The 16,525-nt window shown below is 37.4% G+C and overlaps 1 protein-coding gene across 12 annotated transcripts in view; it reads right to left on the bottom strand.

Moving 5' to 3' along the window:
• Positions 1-16,525, bottom strand: part of ptprfa (protein tyrosine phosphatase receptor type Fa) — a 259,663-nt gene that overhangs the window by 33,642 nt on the left and 209,496 nt on the right. For all 12 annotated transcript variants that reach the window (XM_073815321.1, XM_073815324.1, XM_065293836.2 and 9 more), the window contains 6 exons: positions 14,174-14,291; positions 12,272-12,853; positions 12,079-12,176; positions 9,258-9,514; positions 8,378-8,453; positions 4,819-5,031 (listed from right to left, as the gene is read on the bottom strand). In XM_073815321.1, coding sequence (XP_073671422.1) covers positions 4,819-5,031; positions 8,378-8,453; positions 9,258-9,514; positions 12,079-12,176; positions 12,272-12,853; positions 14,174-14,291 — 1,344 coding nt within the window. The remainder of the gene's footprint in view (positions 1-4,818; positions 5,032-8,377; positions 8,454-9,257; positions 9,515-12,078; positions 12,177-12,271; positions 12,854-14,173; positions 14,292-16,525) is intronic.

Below are 16,525 nucleotides of genomic sequence, written 5' to 3'. Positions count from 1 at the left end.
ACCTTTCGAATACACTTTTTATCCAACGTGTCTTATCATGCAAATGGAGTTTTTATTCCTTGCCAATGAACTCCAACAGTTTCTTTTGAATAATGTGTATTTTATGTAAGAATATATACAGTAGTTGATAAATGCATTTGTATCTGAGGCCCTGTTGGCATATGTTCGCATGTACAGACTGCATTTTATATTTGATCCTCTCTTTTATAGCTTCTTGTTGTTTGCAGCTCTATCGTCTAGCTAGTTTAATTTTAGCTTCCGTGTCCTGATGTCACATCATAAAGCTTATGAATTATGAGTCTGGACACCATGTGTCAAATAAATTCATGCATTTGCCAGATGCTTTTTCTGAATTACAGCACATTCAAGTTATAGACCTACTAGCGAACCTATTTCTATTTTTTAATCAGTATGAAAGTACCCAATTTCCCTGGGAATCAAAGCCGTTAGCACATTTCATCACATTCAACCCTAAATCAATTTTAAATCTGCAGCAGCTTCAATGCAAAAAAATCGATTTCTTACTTTGTATTTTTGTCTTGTTGATATCAAACAATTCTTCAAGCTCCCATAAATCAAGCTGTTTCTGTGTATGTGATTTTAATCTGGAGCACCTATAGAGTAGTATTACATCCTTCATATCTGTGAAGATTCTTTAGTTTAATCAGATTTATAAAAGACAGATCAGCTTTACAGATTCTTCCGATAACGTACAAAATAATCCAGAAGGGGGAGTTACGAGCTGCGGGAGGAGCGAGTCACGAGTCAACACTTTATACAACACTGACTGGATAACTTATGATTCACTACATGTTTGTGTCGTTTATGTAATATGGACTTACAGGCCTATTTCCAACATAACACAGAAGTCTTACTTACCGAATGACCCGGTTGGGACTTTTCAATGAAATCCAGCGTTAACTCTTTCACCGCCAGCGTTTTTAAAAAAAGTTGCCAGCCAGAGCCAGCGTATTTCATGATTTTCACCAAAGTTTAATGCCTTCCAGAAAATGTTCTTCTTTAAATATATAAACATACAATATACCAAATGAAAGAACAGACCCTCTGCTTTAAAAAAAAAAACGTTTCATCCTACCTTCAGTGGTTCTTTTGTAATCAGCTTTTGAATATGGGTAGGTTTCTGCAAAAACACCACATTTTGAGCAAAAAGCAGAGATAATTCCATTTTTGTGATGGACTTTTCATAGAGATCCCATTCAGAGCGATCTTTAAAACAGACACGGACATGCAGCTGCTTGCCATAGGGCAATACTTAAAAAGTTGCGGATAATAGCGGAAAAATCTCGTCATTGGCGGGGAAGCGTTTTCTCTTAATTGATGAGATATTTTGTCAATGGCGGTGAAAGAGTTAAACAAACACACACACAAAACTCTGCTGCTACCCCGGATAAACAAACTATATCCATTGTTTCCATAATGCTGGCTTTCTTCTCCTTACATCCAAAAACACATTTCTTCTATCGTGCCATCGTTAAGTCTTGATATAAAACAAAGCTGTCGCATGAAGTGATGCTCTTAACTTTTAGCATTCTTGGTTCTTGCTCTCCTGCTGATTGACGGGTGGGCGTGCTTTTCTGGGGGAAGTGCCCATAAAATTAAATGATACGTATGGCTTACCCCTGAAACGTCTGTTGGAGCCATATTCGAAAAAAAAAATTCTGTAACACGTCCAACAGGAACACGCCAGACTTTTGGACTTTAGCTTATTGGACTTTTACTTTTTGGATTTTAAGTCCATAAAACTCTGTCTGCCGCACCCACCGCTAGCCTAGCTTAGCACAAGGACTGGAAATAATGGCTCCAGCTAGCATACTGCTCCCAATAAGTGACTGGAGCCATTTACTTCCAGTCTTTGTGCTAAGCTAGGCTAGTGGTGGGTGCGCCAGACAGAGTTACGTGACGCACGGAGATAATAAAGGTATGTATGGACTTATCTAACTCTGGGGGATATGGTGAATAAGCTAAAGTCCGGCATGTTCCTTTAAAAAAGCAAAAAAAAATCAGCCAATGGAGTAAGCAATTTTTTCTTGAATTTCTTTCGAATTAAGTGAATTAAACATCCGTTTGTCTCAGTTTACATGTCAAAATTGTCAAAATCTCCACTCTGACTGGAGTTTTCAGGTACAATTGAGTTCTCCGTTTGCTTGTAAATGAAGGGTGCAAACGAAGGGAAATATCTCTGTCTTTCAAAATAACCATGTATGTGTAAACAGGGCCTAAGAAAGTCATTTTTTTTTGCCGTGTTGATTCGGTTTATGAGACTGAGGTCACATCGACTTTGTGGATTTTTTTGCATTTTGACCACTTGTATGTTACTTTTTGATATATTATGAAACAGTTATTGACTGAGCACATTGTCCGCAGTTTAGCTGCAAATGCTTTGTCAAAACAAATGTGCTTTCTTCATTGAAATAAACTGCAGTTGACTAAGTAGGCGGCGAGGTAGTGGGTGTCAGCAAGGGATCTTCTATTCCTGACATATATAGAGCAACAATAAAATCTCTCTCTCTCTCTCTCTCTCTCTCTCTCTTTCACACAGACTCTCCCTTTCCAGCAGGTGTCAGAGGAAAACTTTGGAGGAAATGCATGTAAAAGCCCTGTGGGAATCTCTCAGTAGGAAACATTTGGATTGATCAATTTAATCGTCACTCCATCAGAGAGAAGCACATCCCACAGTGAGAGTAATGCATCTCTGACTGACTCAAACACTATTTACTAATGCATATTCATCTGTGTCTGTGTGCATGTGGATCTCTCTCTCTCTCTCTCTCTCTCTCTCTCTCTCTCTCTTTCTCTTTACTGCGGCTCCTCACATGATGTCTCTATCGGTCTCTTTCTCCTCTGCGTCTTTCATCTCCTCCTTTAATCTGTTTTTCTTTAAATGCTGCAGTAGTTTCGCAGTCCTCCTCTTTCATCCAATTTCACACTCGCCAGTCTGTTTACCATCCCATCACACAAAGCTGCTGACTGTCCTTTCACCACTCCCTCTTCTTTCAGCTTTCATTTCTCCCTCTTCTTTACATTCCTCTCCTTTCTTCCTCTTTTTCTTCTAATTCTCCATCTCATCTCATTTCCAACAATTCTCGCTTATCTCTTCTGTGCTTCTTTTTTCTCCTTTCCTTTCATCTCTTCTTATTCTCCTTTCCCCTCCTCTCCTCTCTTCTCTTCTAATTCTTTTCTCTTCTAATTCTCTCTGTTTCTCACTTTTAATTCTCATCTCCTCTCTTTTTTCTCCTTTCCTTTCCTCTCCTCTCCTCTTCTTTTCTCTCTCCTCCTCTCTTCTCTTTTAATTCTTCTCTCCGTTTCTCTCTTTTAATTCTCATCTCATTTCCTCTTTTTTTTTCTCCTTTCCTCTCCTCTCCTCTCCCCTCCTCTCTTCTCTTCTAATTCTCATCTCATTTCCCCTTTTTCTTTTCTTTTCTTTTCTTTTCTTTTCTTTTCTTTTCTTTTCTTTTCTTTTCTTTTCTTTTCTCTTCTCTTCTCTTCTCTTCTCTTCTCTTCTCTTCTCTTCTCTTCTCTTCCTCATCTCATTTCCTCTTTTTTCTTTTCTCTTCTTTTCTTTTCTCTTCTCTTCTCTTCTCTTCTCTTCTCTTCTCTTCTCTTCTCTTCTCTTCTCTTCTCTTCTCTTCCTCATCTCATTTCCTCTTTTTTCTTTTCTTTTCTTTTCTTTTCTTTTCTCTTCTCTTCTCTTCTCTTCTCTTCTCTTCTCTTCTCTTCTCTTCTCTTCTCTTCTCTTCTCTTCTCTTCTCTTCTCTTCTCTTCTCCTAAATCTTTTCTCTTCTAATTCTCTCCGTTTCTCTCTTTTAATTCTCATCTCCTCTCTTTTTTATCCTCTTCTCTCTTCTTCTCTCTTGTCTTCTAATTATGTTCTCTTCTAATTCCCCTCTCCATTTCTCTCTTTTAATTCTCATCTCATCTCTTTTCCTCTCTTCTTCTCTCCTCTCTTCTCTTCTAATTCTCATCTCCTCTTTTTTCTCCTTTACTCTTCTCTTCTCTCTTTCTAAATCTTTTATCTATTAATTCTCTCCGTTTCTCTCTTTTAATTCTCATCTCATCTCTTTTTTTCTCTTTTCCTCTCTTCTTCTCTCCTCTCTTCTCTTCTCTTCTAATTCTCATCTCCTCTTTTTTCTCCTTTCCTTTTCTCTTCTCTTTTCTTTTCTTCTCTCTTTCTAAATCTTTTCTCTTCTAATTCTCTCAGTTTCTCTCTTTTAATTCTCATTTCCTCTTTTTTTTTCTCCTTTACTTTCCTCTTATCTTCTCTTTTCTTCTCTTCTCCTCTCTCTTTCTAAATCTTTTCTCTTTTAATTCTCTCTGTTTCTCTCTTTTAATTCTCATCTCCTCTCTTTTTTCTCCATTCATCTTCTCTTCTCTCTTGTCTTCTAATTATTTTCACTTCTAATTCTCCTGTTGTTTTTCTTCTCTAATTCTCCTCTCTTCTCTTTTGTCTCCTTTCCTCTCTTCTTATTCTCCTCTTCTCTCCTCTCTGCTTCTTTTTCCTCTCCTGTAAATTTCCTTCTCCTCTTTTCTCCTTTCCTCCCATTTTTCCCCTCTCCTCTAGTATCTTCCCTTCCTTATCTCATCTCCTTTCCAATAATTCTCCCTTATCTCTTTTCCTCCTCTTCTCCCCCCTTCCATCCTCTCCTCTCTTTCTCATCTCATCTCTAGCAGAGATCACAGCTGCAGACCTCTAACCCAACACAATAGTATGATGGAGAGATCTATCAGTTGTCTTCATCAGCTGAGTTCATTTAATAATGACCACAGCAACATGTTTGTGTGTTTGTGTGTGTTACTCACTGAGTCTCGATCTTTGAGTTCTGCCAGTATAAATGTGCGGTACTGTTGCTGGCCGGGTAGTGCTTTGTTATAGAATCCGTTGTAAGTTCTCTCATCTCCCAACACAAAAGTCTCTGGCAGATAATCCAACTTGGCAGCGACGTATGGCTGCAAGAAGTCCTGAGTTTGCCTCCTCCTCCTCTTCCTCCTCACGTCTCCACTGCCCTCCAAAAGCTGATAAACACAGAGAACTCATTACATCATCAGCATCATTATGATAATGCACATGCACACATCTTTCTTTAACTGCGACTTTGGTGTTTTGACTTCATTTCTACATATTTTTCCACACAATTTGCAATACTCAACGTACATCTCAATATTTATATACCGGTATCTGGTCTGAAGTGGCTTTTGTTTTCAATGACAAGAAGCGTCATTTTAGCCCAATGATTCTCACTGCAGGTCTGTGCTGATTGGCACATTCAGTTCATGAAGCAGGTGTACCAAAGTCCAGGGTTCAAAGGGCAGATATCACCTCCAGGTGCTTAAGTAAGAGGCATCATTATTTTAAAATGACACATACATCCAACATCCACCGCCATCTCCAAAAATTCTCCTTTCTGTCTTCACTAACATGTATATTTAAAAAGCCCAGCTTCTTTAACATAACACAAAGCATATTTCATATAAGTATGCAGGATTTCACCAGAACGATAACAGAGATTATAAAGTATTATTAGTTCAACAATAAACCTCAGAATAGCTTCCTATAATGCAACTCTCATTTTGGTTGCCAATGCGCCTTATACATAAAGAGCAAACGGGATTTTTAATGAAAACAGTGGCGGCATAAAAATGTGCGTGTTTCCAGATGCACTTATCTCAGATCTGAATGCTCGATATTAAAGAACTCCAGCGCTCGAAAAGTTTTCCTGTTTTGCAGACGATAGTTTATTGAGAGCAAGCAAACTCATGAGAAAGCAGAATAATGCTTTGGTATTAATAACAAAAAGCAAAAAATGCCAAGTGAAGCTTTTTAGGATCCCCGAAAGAGTCTCGAAGGCTCAGAGAGAGACAGACGAGATGTTTAATAATATATACTTGACTTCATTTTTAACTCGAGCTGGAGAAAATGTCGCCACGGCTAAAAATAAATACAAAACCGCTGGTCGAAATGAGGCTACAGAATACAAATGTATTGTTAAGACCAGTTATCATTTTCGATTCATGATTTGGGTAAAATATGACCCTGTCTGTGAAATCCAAGTCTCATAATCTAATGATGAGCATCAAAGTTTGAATTCAATCATTATCAGATCTTACAGAGTCAATATTAACTCATTCCACACCAGACTTTTTTGAAAAGTTGCCTTTTTTTCATAAGTTTCACAAAATGTCTTCCAGGAAAATTTTCTTCTAAAATATATAAACATACAAATATATCAAGTAAAAGAACAGACGCTCTGATTTCAAACAAACAATAAACAAACAAAATTAGAAAAAAAGTTTCATCCTATGTATATTTATAAACTCTTAAATACGGGTATTTTTCTTAAAAAAATATTTTTTTGCCACAAAGCTGAAAAATTGCATTTTTGTGGAGAATTTGGTTAGAGATCAGATTCAGAATGATTATCAAAATATACACAGAGTTTAAAATTTGTAAATAACATTTTGGCTTCAGTTTTTCCATAAATTGGGTAAGTGTGCCATCTACTGGATAATGAATAATATCGAAAAAATCTATATTTTTTCTCTGTTTATAAAAACTCTTAAATATGGGTATTTTTTAAAATATTTTTTTGCAAAAAGCTGAAATAATTGCATTTTTGTGAAGGAATTGTGTTATATATCGGATTCTGAATGATTATCAAAACATACACAGAGTTTAAAATTAGTAAATAATTTTTTTTGCTTCAGTTTTTTTATAAATTGGGTAAGTGCGCCATCTAGTGGCTAATCTCAGTATTACAGATTACCGTATAAACTCATCAGGAACACATTTTTTCATGCAATTTTTTCCTCTTAATTGACGAGATAACTTATCAATGGCAGGGAAAGAGTTAAAGATATCAAGGTTATATTTTCATGATTTTATGTAGAACTTTCTTCTAAAAATATATAAACATACAAATATATCAAATGAAAGAACAGACCCTCTGGTTTCAAACAAACAATAAACAAACAAAATGGGAAAAAAAAACTTTCATCCTATCTATATTTTATCTCTGTTTTTAAAAACTCTTAAATATGGGTATTTTTAAAAATATTTTTTGCAAAAAGTTGAAATAATTGCATTTTTGTGAAGGAATTTTGTAAGATATCGGATTCTGAATGATAATCAAAACATACACAGAGTTTAAAATTAGTAAATAATTTTTTTGCTTTAGTTTAAAAAAAAAAATTGGGTAAGTGCGCCATCTAGTGGATAATCGCGGTATTACAGATTAACATAAAAACTCATCAGGAACACGTTTTTTTCATGCAAATTTTTTCTCTTAAATGACAAGATAACTTATCAATGGCAGGGAAAGAGTTAAAGATATCAAGGTTATATTTTCATGATTTTATGTAGAACTTTCTTCTAAAAATATATAAACATACAAATATATCAAATGAAAGAACAGACCCTTTGCTTTTAAACAAACAATAAACAAACAAACAAACAAACAAACAAAACGGGAAAAAAAAACGTTTCATCCTATCTATATTTTTTCTCTGTTTATAAAAACTCTTAAATATGGGTATTTTTTAAAATATTTTTTTGCAAAAAGCTGAAATAATTGCATTTTTGTGAAGGAATTGTGTTATATATCAGATTCTGAATGATTATCAAAACATACACAGAGTTTAAAATTAGTAAATAATTTTTTTGCTTCAGTTTTTTTATAAATTGGGTAAGTGCGCCATCTAGTGGCTAATCTCAGTATTACAGATTACCGTATAAACTCATCAGGAACACATTTTTTCATGCAACTTTTTCCTCTTAATTGACGAGATAACTTATCAATGGCAGAGAAAGAGTTAAAGATATCAAGGTTATATTTTCATGATTTTATGTAGAACTTTCTTCTAAAAATAAATAAACATACAAATATATCAAATGAAAGAACAAACCCTCTGGTTTCAAACAAACAATAAACAAACAAAATGGGAAAAAAAACTTTCATCCTATCTATATTTTATCTCTGTTTTTAAAAACTCTTAAATATGGGTATTTTTTAAAATATTTTTTGCAAAAAGTTGAAATAATTGCATTTTTGTAAAGGAATTTTGTAAGATATCGGATTCTGAATGATAATCAAAACATACACAGAGTTTAAAATTAGTAAATAATTTTTTTGCTTCAGTTTAAAAAAAAAAATTGGGTAAGTGCGCCATCTAGTGGATAATCGCGGTATTACAGATTAACATAAAAACTCATCAGGAACACGTTTTTTTCATGCAAATTTTTTCTCTTAATTGACAAGATAACTTATCAATGGCGGGGAAAGAGTAAAAGATATCAAGGTTATATTTTTATGATTTTATGTAGAAAAAAATTGGGCAAAAACAAGGCGCACTGATACACACTCACCTGGTCCAGATCCATGTCTTCCGGGTTCTCCCATCGGCGTAATGCAGTTACTGGCACCACCACTATATAAAACCACCTGTGAATACACAGACAAACACATGACAGAAGCTCTATTCAGACCAGATCTCTCATCCAGCTGTGATGATGAAAAACTTGACCCTCTTCATCTCAGCCCTCATCAGAGGTAAACAGATTTTGAGATCCTAAATGAAATGGCAAAGTGTTTTGGCTTCATCACGTTCAATACTTGTGAGAGTGATGAAAAGGTCGGTTTGGACATCACAGCTCTGATCGCGTTTCTAAATGATTTTGTGACCTCCAGCGTGCTTACTGACTGAAACAAACACTTGAAACTCAATTAAAGCCAGAGTAATTCCCACGCTCGGATGCCTGGAGCGAGCACGCGGTCAGTCACGTTTAACAGCCCCAAAGCGTCCAGTTTTGACTCTGCTTATTTCTAATTGAGGACATCTGTGGACGCTTCTTCTGCACTACATTAGGTCAAATCCAGCGTGCTGCTGGCAGGTGAACCCATCTGAGACAGTTCCTCTGAGCTGAGATGGGAAGTGGTTTAGCATTAAACTTTTGACCTGGGTCTCGCTGAAGCACAAGATCCAATATTTGCCCACCAAGGAACAGGATTCCTGCCAACGTGCACTGACTAATAGCTAGGCTTAAGCAAACATCGCCTTGAGGGCCGAAACAGACGGTATGCATAGAATGGCAAACAACCTATTGTTTATGCAAGAAACTAGTATGGATAGTATGCTGTATATAAATAGTAGTGTCTGCATGGAAGATCAATGTATTTTTCGACTCATTAAGCAAACATACAGTATGGGAGTGAAAAACAAGCATTTTAAGACATCGTCTGACTCACCTGACAAGGGCGCTGTTGTGCACTTTGGGCAGCGTAACGGTAAGTTTGCCTCCCTCTTCTTGGTCTTGTTTGTAGTGAGCGGGTTTGGTGATGAACAGGTCTGGGGCGGTGCGAATGGAGACCTGCTGCTGCAGACCGCCGGCGCTGTTACCTCGACTCATCAACACGAAAGAGTAATTTGTGTCCGGCTGTAGCCTTGTGATCAACTTCCTCTTCAGATCGCCCTGCACCTCCACGCTCTGCTGGTTGTATAGGATCTGCCAGGAGATGGTAAACAGGTTAACACAATCACACAAAGAGGAATGGAAAAAAATCTGCATACAGCAAACTAAAAATAAGCACAGGTTTGAATTTGAATTAATTTTCCAGAACAAAATTTTTGGTATGCTGGTCAAAAATCTCTTCACATCCTGATTGCAAACACTAACGCCCTTTTTACACAGAGATTACGGAAAATACACGGAAAATTGATCCATGATCGTTTGATTTTTGGTTCATTCATACTGCCAATGATTTTCTGGAATCTATTGTGTCCATTCAGTAAAGATCCCATAAAGACATGTGACGTATTTGAAGTCCTGCACTTGCTGTCAGAAGTTTGCTAATTATCCGTAATTTCTCTTTTGAGAAACCACGCGCGTGCATATTAGTTTATGACAAGATCATAAGGAACGTGTGATGCATTGTTCTGTCATGCTGATGAATGATCTCAGCTTCAGCGCTGATAGTGACGAGCTCCATGATTTCTGCTTTAGTTCAGTTTGCCGACATTTCTCGTTGTGAATGCTACCCAGTCTCAAAAGGTTTCGATATAGTCACGCAATTGTTTGATGATTTTTTGTGATATTATCACGAATTTCCGTGTTTTTTCGTGATCGTATAATGAATTCCTGTTTTCGTGTGATTATCACGTATTGGTTACTCAACTCCTTTTTCATATTTTCAAACCATTGTCGCTTCGGTTTAGGGTTAGATTTGGTGCTTGCATTAGGATGTCACTTTACGTAATTGGTTTATACTATTTTTTCTGATTTATTTTTTTATATGTCGCCTGGCGTTAGGGTTAGAGTTGGGTTTAGGTAAGGATGTCATTTTATGTAAATCTAACCCTAAACCGAAGCGACAATGGTAAGAAAATACGACAAAATAGTTGAGTAACCAATACGTGATAATCACACAAAAACAGGAAGTCGTTATACGATCACAAAAAAACACGGAAATTCGTGATAATATCAGAAAAAAAAAAAACATCACGTGACTATATAACAAAATTTCGTGAGACTGGGTAGCGTGAATGTTGATCTGTGTTTAAATCCCTGTGTCAAAGAGCTGAAGCATAACTTCTTGTTGCGATGATATGCACGTCCGTGAATGTTTTACGACAATGTTACTAGGTCCTCTTTACGAGAGCGATTCTAGAACATTTACGTTACATGTTTGTGTTCACACAGAAGCTCATTTTAAGGAAATTTTCTGCGACCAAAATGCTATGTGAATGGGGTTTAAGTAAAGTTCCCTAAATATATTGATATAAAAATATATTTTCTACGGAAGGCACAGGACTAGGCATGGGCCGGTTTCGAGGTATACCAAGGTTTTAAAGAGTCAAAGTTTCAAAACTACTAACATTTTCTGTAATACCGTTCGAAAGGTATGAGCTGGGTTTACACAAAATTAATTAAATCATTAAATCATGTAATTTTTACATTTAATATATATTACAAAAATTAAAAAAAAAAGAAAATTCTAATTTAAAGGCTTTATTTTCACACACCGTACAGGCTGTATGTTGCTTAAAAATAAAATGTATTGTGTCCAGTTTAAAAGTTGTGTTTGTATACGTCTGAAAATTACGGAGCCCCTAAGGGGACATGGAGCAAAAATTAAATAAAGTTTAGTTTCGCGTGCGCATGTTAAACTATCGTGTGCGCACATGAACAAAACTAAACCTTAAAAAAAAAATCTGCCCATGAAGGTTTCGCGTAAGCACATTAAACTAAACTTAAAATTGTTTTACTCTAATGTCACCTTAGGGGCTCGGTAGAAAATAACACATTTTAGTGTTGCAATGGCAAAACCGCAATACTGTGAAACCGTGGTATTTTTGCTTAATGTTATCATACCGCCAAAAACCGCCCATGCCTACACAGGACCATAAAAAGTTCGCAGAATCTTTGCATTCGATAGGCTGTCCTACTTGCCCATCAAACTATATATTTGCATACCACTGTTCGCACAGATTTAAAAGCAGCTAGTTATTTTTCTGCGGGTTAGATCAGACAGCTGTCTGCTGTTTATCAGCTGTCAATCATAACCTAAGATGATTTTATTTATGAAAGCAAGGTTTTGGTAATCCGGCTAGGATCACTGGGCTGGTTTAGATCGGCCATTGGGCTGGTTTGGGCAGATCTGGCAACCCTGCATGGACCATAACGGCATGCAGACCAAACGAGAATGGAAGGCAAACAGCGACTACCTTATGTTCCTTCCTGAACTGACAAAATATGACACAAGGAAAAGTCGTAAGCAACAAAGACCCTATGAAGAAACAATGTCTGAATTAAGAAATAGATAAAAGATTTCATGTAAGATTTGGTGTTGAAAAGCACTCTGAAAGGAGGGTGGGATCTTAAGCCTTTAAAGCTGGCTTGCTTTGAAATTGCTTTCCTTTAAAGTTGATCTTGTGTGGGTTTGTAAAAAAACTACAACATTATCATACAGTATTAATCACAGACAATGTGACAAGGTTATGATTTTCATATAGGGTATTTGTTTGTATATGACGTACATACAGAAGTCTGTCGCACTGTGAACATCTCACCTTGAAAGGCACTTGAGATTTGTATGTTTCAGGCACCTCCCACGTGAGCAGGACTGAGGTCTTCATCACAGCTTTCACACCAAAGTTTTTGGTAAACTCTAGAGAAAAGGTTAGAAAAAAAGACACATTTTCGTATTGATCACGGTGGCCGTAGTTTATCAAATCATGAAGGCTTTCACATATCTGAACTCACCAGGCATGGAGGTTGACATGGTCCTGCTCTGGATGCTGGGGCTTAACGGACCTCCTCCCTTCCCCGTGAACGCTTTCACTCTAATATCGTAGGTCGTGTCCGGCTGCAGTCCGTGGATGGTCATCTGCGTCTCCTCGGTACCGTTGGTTTGGTTCTTAAGACTGTTGATGTCACGGTACACCACCACATAGCGCACGATCTTCCCATTCCTCTCTGGCAGAGGCGGAGGGTCCCACGCCAGTTTTGTTGTGGTGGTCGTCAGGCCCACCACTCGGAGATTTTGGGGGTAGCTACTGGGAACGTCATCAGGGGTGCTGATTTCTTTGGTGTACTCCTCCCCGTTTCCCGCTCGGTTCTTGGAGCAGAGCTTAAAGATGTAGGTGGCGCCCTTGTGCAGGCCGGTAACGGTGAAGTGATCGTCTGTGCGTTTGAAGTCACGGACCGTGTAGGTCTCCTCCTCTTCGCGTTTGTACCTTAGTCTGTAGCCCATCAGTTCACCCACCATCTCTTTAGGGGGCTGCCACTGGATCAGAGCTGTGTTCCCGATAGTGGTGCTAATGATCATGGTCGGCTTACCAGGCACTATCGCCGAGAGAGAAAGAGAGAATTGGCTTATATGTTACAAGCTATCTTAACGGGTTACTCCAAGACAAATATCAAAATTACCCCATAATTTACTCACCCTCAAGTAATCCAAGAAACAAAACACCAGCCGGGTTTGAGGCGTCAAAATCGCGTGTACCGCGGCTAGTTTACTTGCTTCATTCGCGCGTGAAATTCTAGTCATCGAGACCTGCACGTGGAAATTTGCATTATGCGACTCCGCTCGCTTTCTGTAATCACGTCACTACTAGAGCAAGCTCCTAACTGGTTAACGCAGCGTGTTTTTCCACCAAAGTTCAAATTTTTCAACTCGCGTGTTTGCTGCGGCAACGTTGAAATTGCGCCATTCGCGCGAACTAGACGCACGAATGAGGCGGAATCGCGTCTACCGCACTAAACGCCTCATTCGCGCCGTGAAACCTTCAGACGTGCGTCAACACGTCTTCACATTGACTTAACATTGAAATCACTTGCTCTTGATGCCTCTACCGCGGTTGGTGTAAACGCAGCATTATAACGGTAAAAAACAGGGATCAGGGAACAACTTCTGAAAAAAATGCATTCATCCTTCACAGAGGTAATCCACACGGCTCCAAGTGGTTAATTTCTGCCGGTAATCAATATCCATATTTCAAACTTTATAAACTGTTATAACTCCAGTAACAATGTCATCTTAGACTCACGCAATTCACAAGAGCGTTTTAGCATAGTGAGTGTTTGTTGCCATGTGTACATTGCGCAGTGACTCTCGCAAATTACGTATGTCCAAGATGGCGTCATTACCAGAAGCTAGTTATTATAGTTTATAAAGTTCAAAATATGGATATTTTTCAAACAAAATCGCATTGATTACCCGTAAAAGACATTTATTGACCCCTTGGAGCCGTGTGGATTAGTTCTGTAAAGGACGAATTTCAAAAGAAGTCAGAAGTTGTTCCCTAACTCCTGTTTTCTACCATTATAAGCTTGGAAAACCAAGGACATATGCATCTCAGATTGCTGGAGGGTGAGTAAATCATGGGGTAATTTTGAGAATCGCTTTAACAATGACAGTGATAGCTGCTACCTTATAAGGTCAAATATTAACACACTTCAACATGAAATATGGACACCCATCAGTACTGCTCATAATTTGTGTAAGGAATTTGAACAAACCCTCCCTAATTCAACACAATTTAACACTGATAACAGCTGATTTAATAGTAGTCGTCACCGATATATAATTTTTGTGGATATTTGTACCTCATTGCTGCACTTGAATATACTGTGATATCACAAATAAAAGACACAGAAACGCACCTGCCCCTGTTGTCGTCACCACTTTGGCTTTGCTTCTGGCTCCATCTCCTTTAGTGGTGTACGCCGCCACAGTAACAGAATATGTCGTTTCAGGCAACAGGCCAGTGAGGATGACCTCCTGAGAAAGAGAGACAAAGAGTTATTGGTTAGTTTTTGTCTCTCAGTTGATGGAAAGCAGTGACAGATGCTGTGCTGTTGGTACTCTTCACTTCTGCAGTATGGGCAGCACAGCGACACATGGCATATTTACATATTCTTAAATAAATAAGACTATTCCATTGCATAATATGAATCTGTAGTATAGGCCAAGGGTGTCAAACCCTTGTGAGAGCTTACAAATTATTTTATTATTTTTTGCAAGGTTTTTCCTGCATTGAAAATTCATGGGGCGGTTTACATTTCACATCATTTGCGGACGCAAATATGTTAATTTAAATGTAGATGAGCGGCAAGTGTGCTCAAATAAAGTGTGACGCGGTCGCAGCGAAGATGCGGCACAACTAGTTAAAAAAACAACTTTTCAGAATGCTGCGTTGGAAAGGAGGAAAGCGGCGTGGTCACATTTTCTGCGCGGTTTTAGATTCGAAATGTGAACTGCCCCTTATACAAGCAGAATTTTAAAGAATTTAAATAGCCGTCTGTTTGTTTTATCAAAATGACCACTGAGTGAACTGATTTGTTAAAAAAATGTACTTGTCCCTCACTTATTCACAGACAAACCTCTCTGTATTTCCTTCAGGTTTGTTCAAAACACAGAAAAAACCTCTAGAACGAAAACCACTTCGGTAACACTTTACTTGAAGGGATGTTTATAAGACTGACATGGCACATTCATAATCATGACACGACACGTGCTTTGTCATTTTAAAGGTCATTAAGAGTTAATACTTTGTCATATTGTTTTATAAAAGCGCCATTAATATTCTCCAGTTCATAATGTTTTAATAAGTTAAATAATTTTCATCCATGTTTTTAAGATATAAAATCAATAATCCAATAATAATAATAATTAAAATTAATAAAATTATATTTTATTGCATTTGAAGAACCTAAAATTAAATGAAAACAGTACAATAATGGGTTAAGCCATGCAGCGTTGGGTCCATCTCATCGTTAATTAAATTAATTAAATTAAATTAAATGTTTTTTCTTCAATGTCAGAACATTTTAGAACACTCTTTGTGAAGAACAAGTTCTGTTAGTTGTCAGTTTTTTATATATTATGCACATACATGAAGTTAAGTATAATCTTTTGACGTGTCTGTTGCATTTTTACAGTTTTTTAACATGTAAATGACACTTAATGACAGTTTAATGTAATGTTAACCCATAGAGCTAGATAGTTTCTTAAGTTAAGTGATAATTATTCTGCTATGTCATGTTTATGACATATTTATGACAAGTTATGATGTACTGGTTTATGTCAACTTGTCATAACAAAGACATTTCAAACAATGTCATCTTTGCATTAAAAATGACATAATTGAACAAATGACACTTAATGATTGTTGTCAGAAATGTGCATAAAATCTCCTTCATGAAGTGTCATGATTTTGAAGGTGTCATGTCAGTCTTATGAACACCCCTTCAAGTAAAGTGTTACCACCATCTCTGAAAGACTAAACTATTTTAAAATCCATGGCATCTTATTAAATTATTTATTTAAATGAACAAGGATACATTCACTGTCTTTGCGCAAAATTTGAATTATTTTAATTTCAACAACAAAATTCAACTCAGGACGGTTGCCAAGATGACCACTAAATGATTAGACTTCGTGACTGTTTAGAGACTTTCTTAGTGCACAAATGATCACGAACAAACCCCACATCAAACACATGAATCTTTAATCATCATCTCACAGCTTCATCTGCAATTCTAGACTTTTTTTTGCAAAGCTTTTAGATGCCATTTATGATCCACAGCGAGTCAGGAACGTTTAAGCGTGTTTGACTTTGCCTCGTTTCCCGTTTTTAGGAGTCCAGCTTTTCTCTGGTAAGTGTTCGGAGGCGTCATCATGTCCAGAAATGTTGAAAGACTCACATTAAGCCATGATGAATCGACTGCCAGAGTTTACCAGAACAGACAGAGAAGAGTCTCTTTATCCGCTTCACTGTCACGTCTCATTAGTATGAAAGAAAAGAAACACAGAGACGGAAGGGGAGGGGGATCGCAGACAGACCCACATACAGACGAAAAATGTAACAGGCCGTAGCCGTAGATGACAGTTAAACATGAGCCTCTGTAAATATCTAGGGCACATGAAGAGGGATGCAGGCCTTCTGGCAGCACAAGAAGAGGAATTGCTAGTGTCGCTCGCTAGCTGTCACTGTCTGGGAAAAGAACAACCAC

Source organism: Paramisgurnus dabryanus, chromosome 7 (genome assembly GCF_030506205.2).
Source record: "Paramisgurnus dabryanus chromosome 7, PD_genome_1.1, whole genome shotgun sequence".
In the NCBI taxonomy this organism is placed as follows: domain Eukaryota; kingdom Metazoa; phylum Chordata; class Actinopteri; order Cypriniformes; family Cobitidae; genus Paramisgurnus; species Paramisgurnus dabryanus.
Note: the sequence above shows the minus strand (reverse complement) of the source record. Positions and strands in the feature narration are given on the sequence as shown.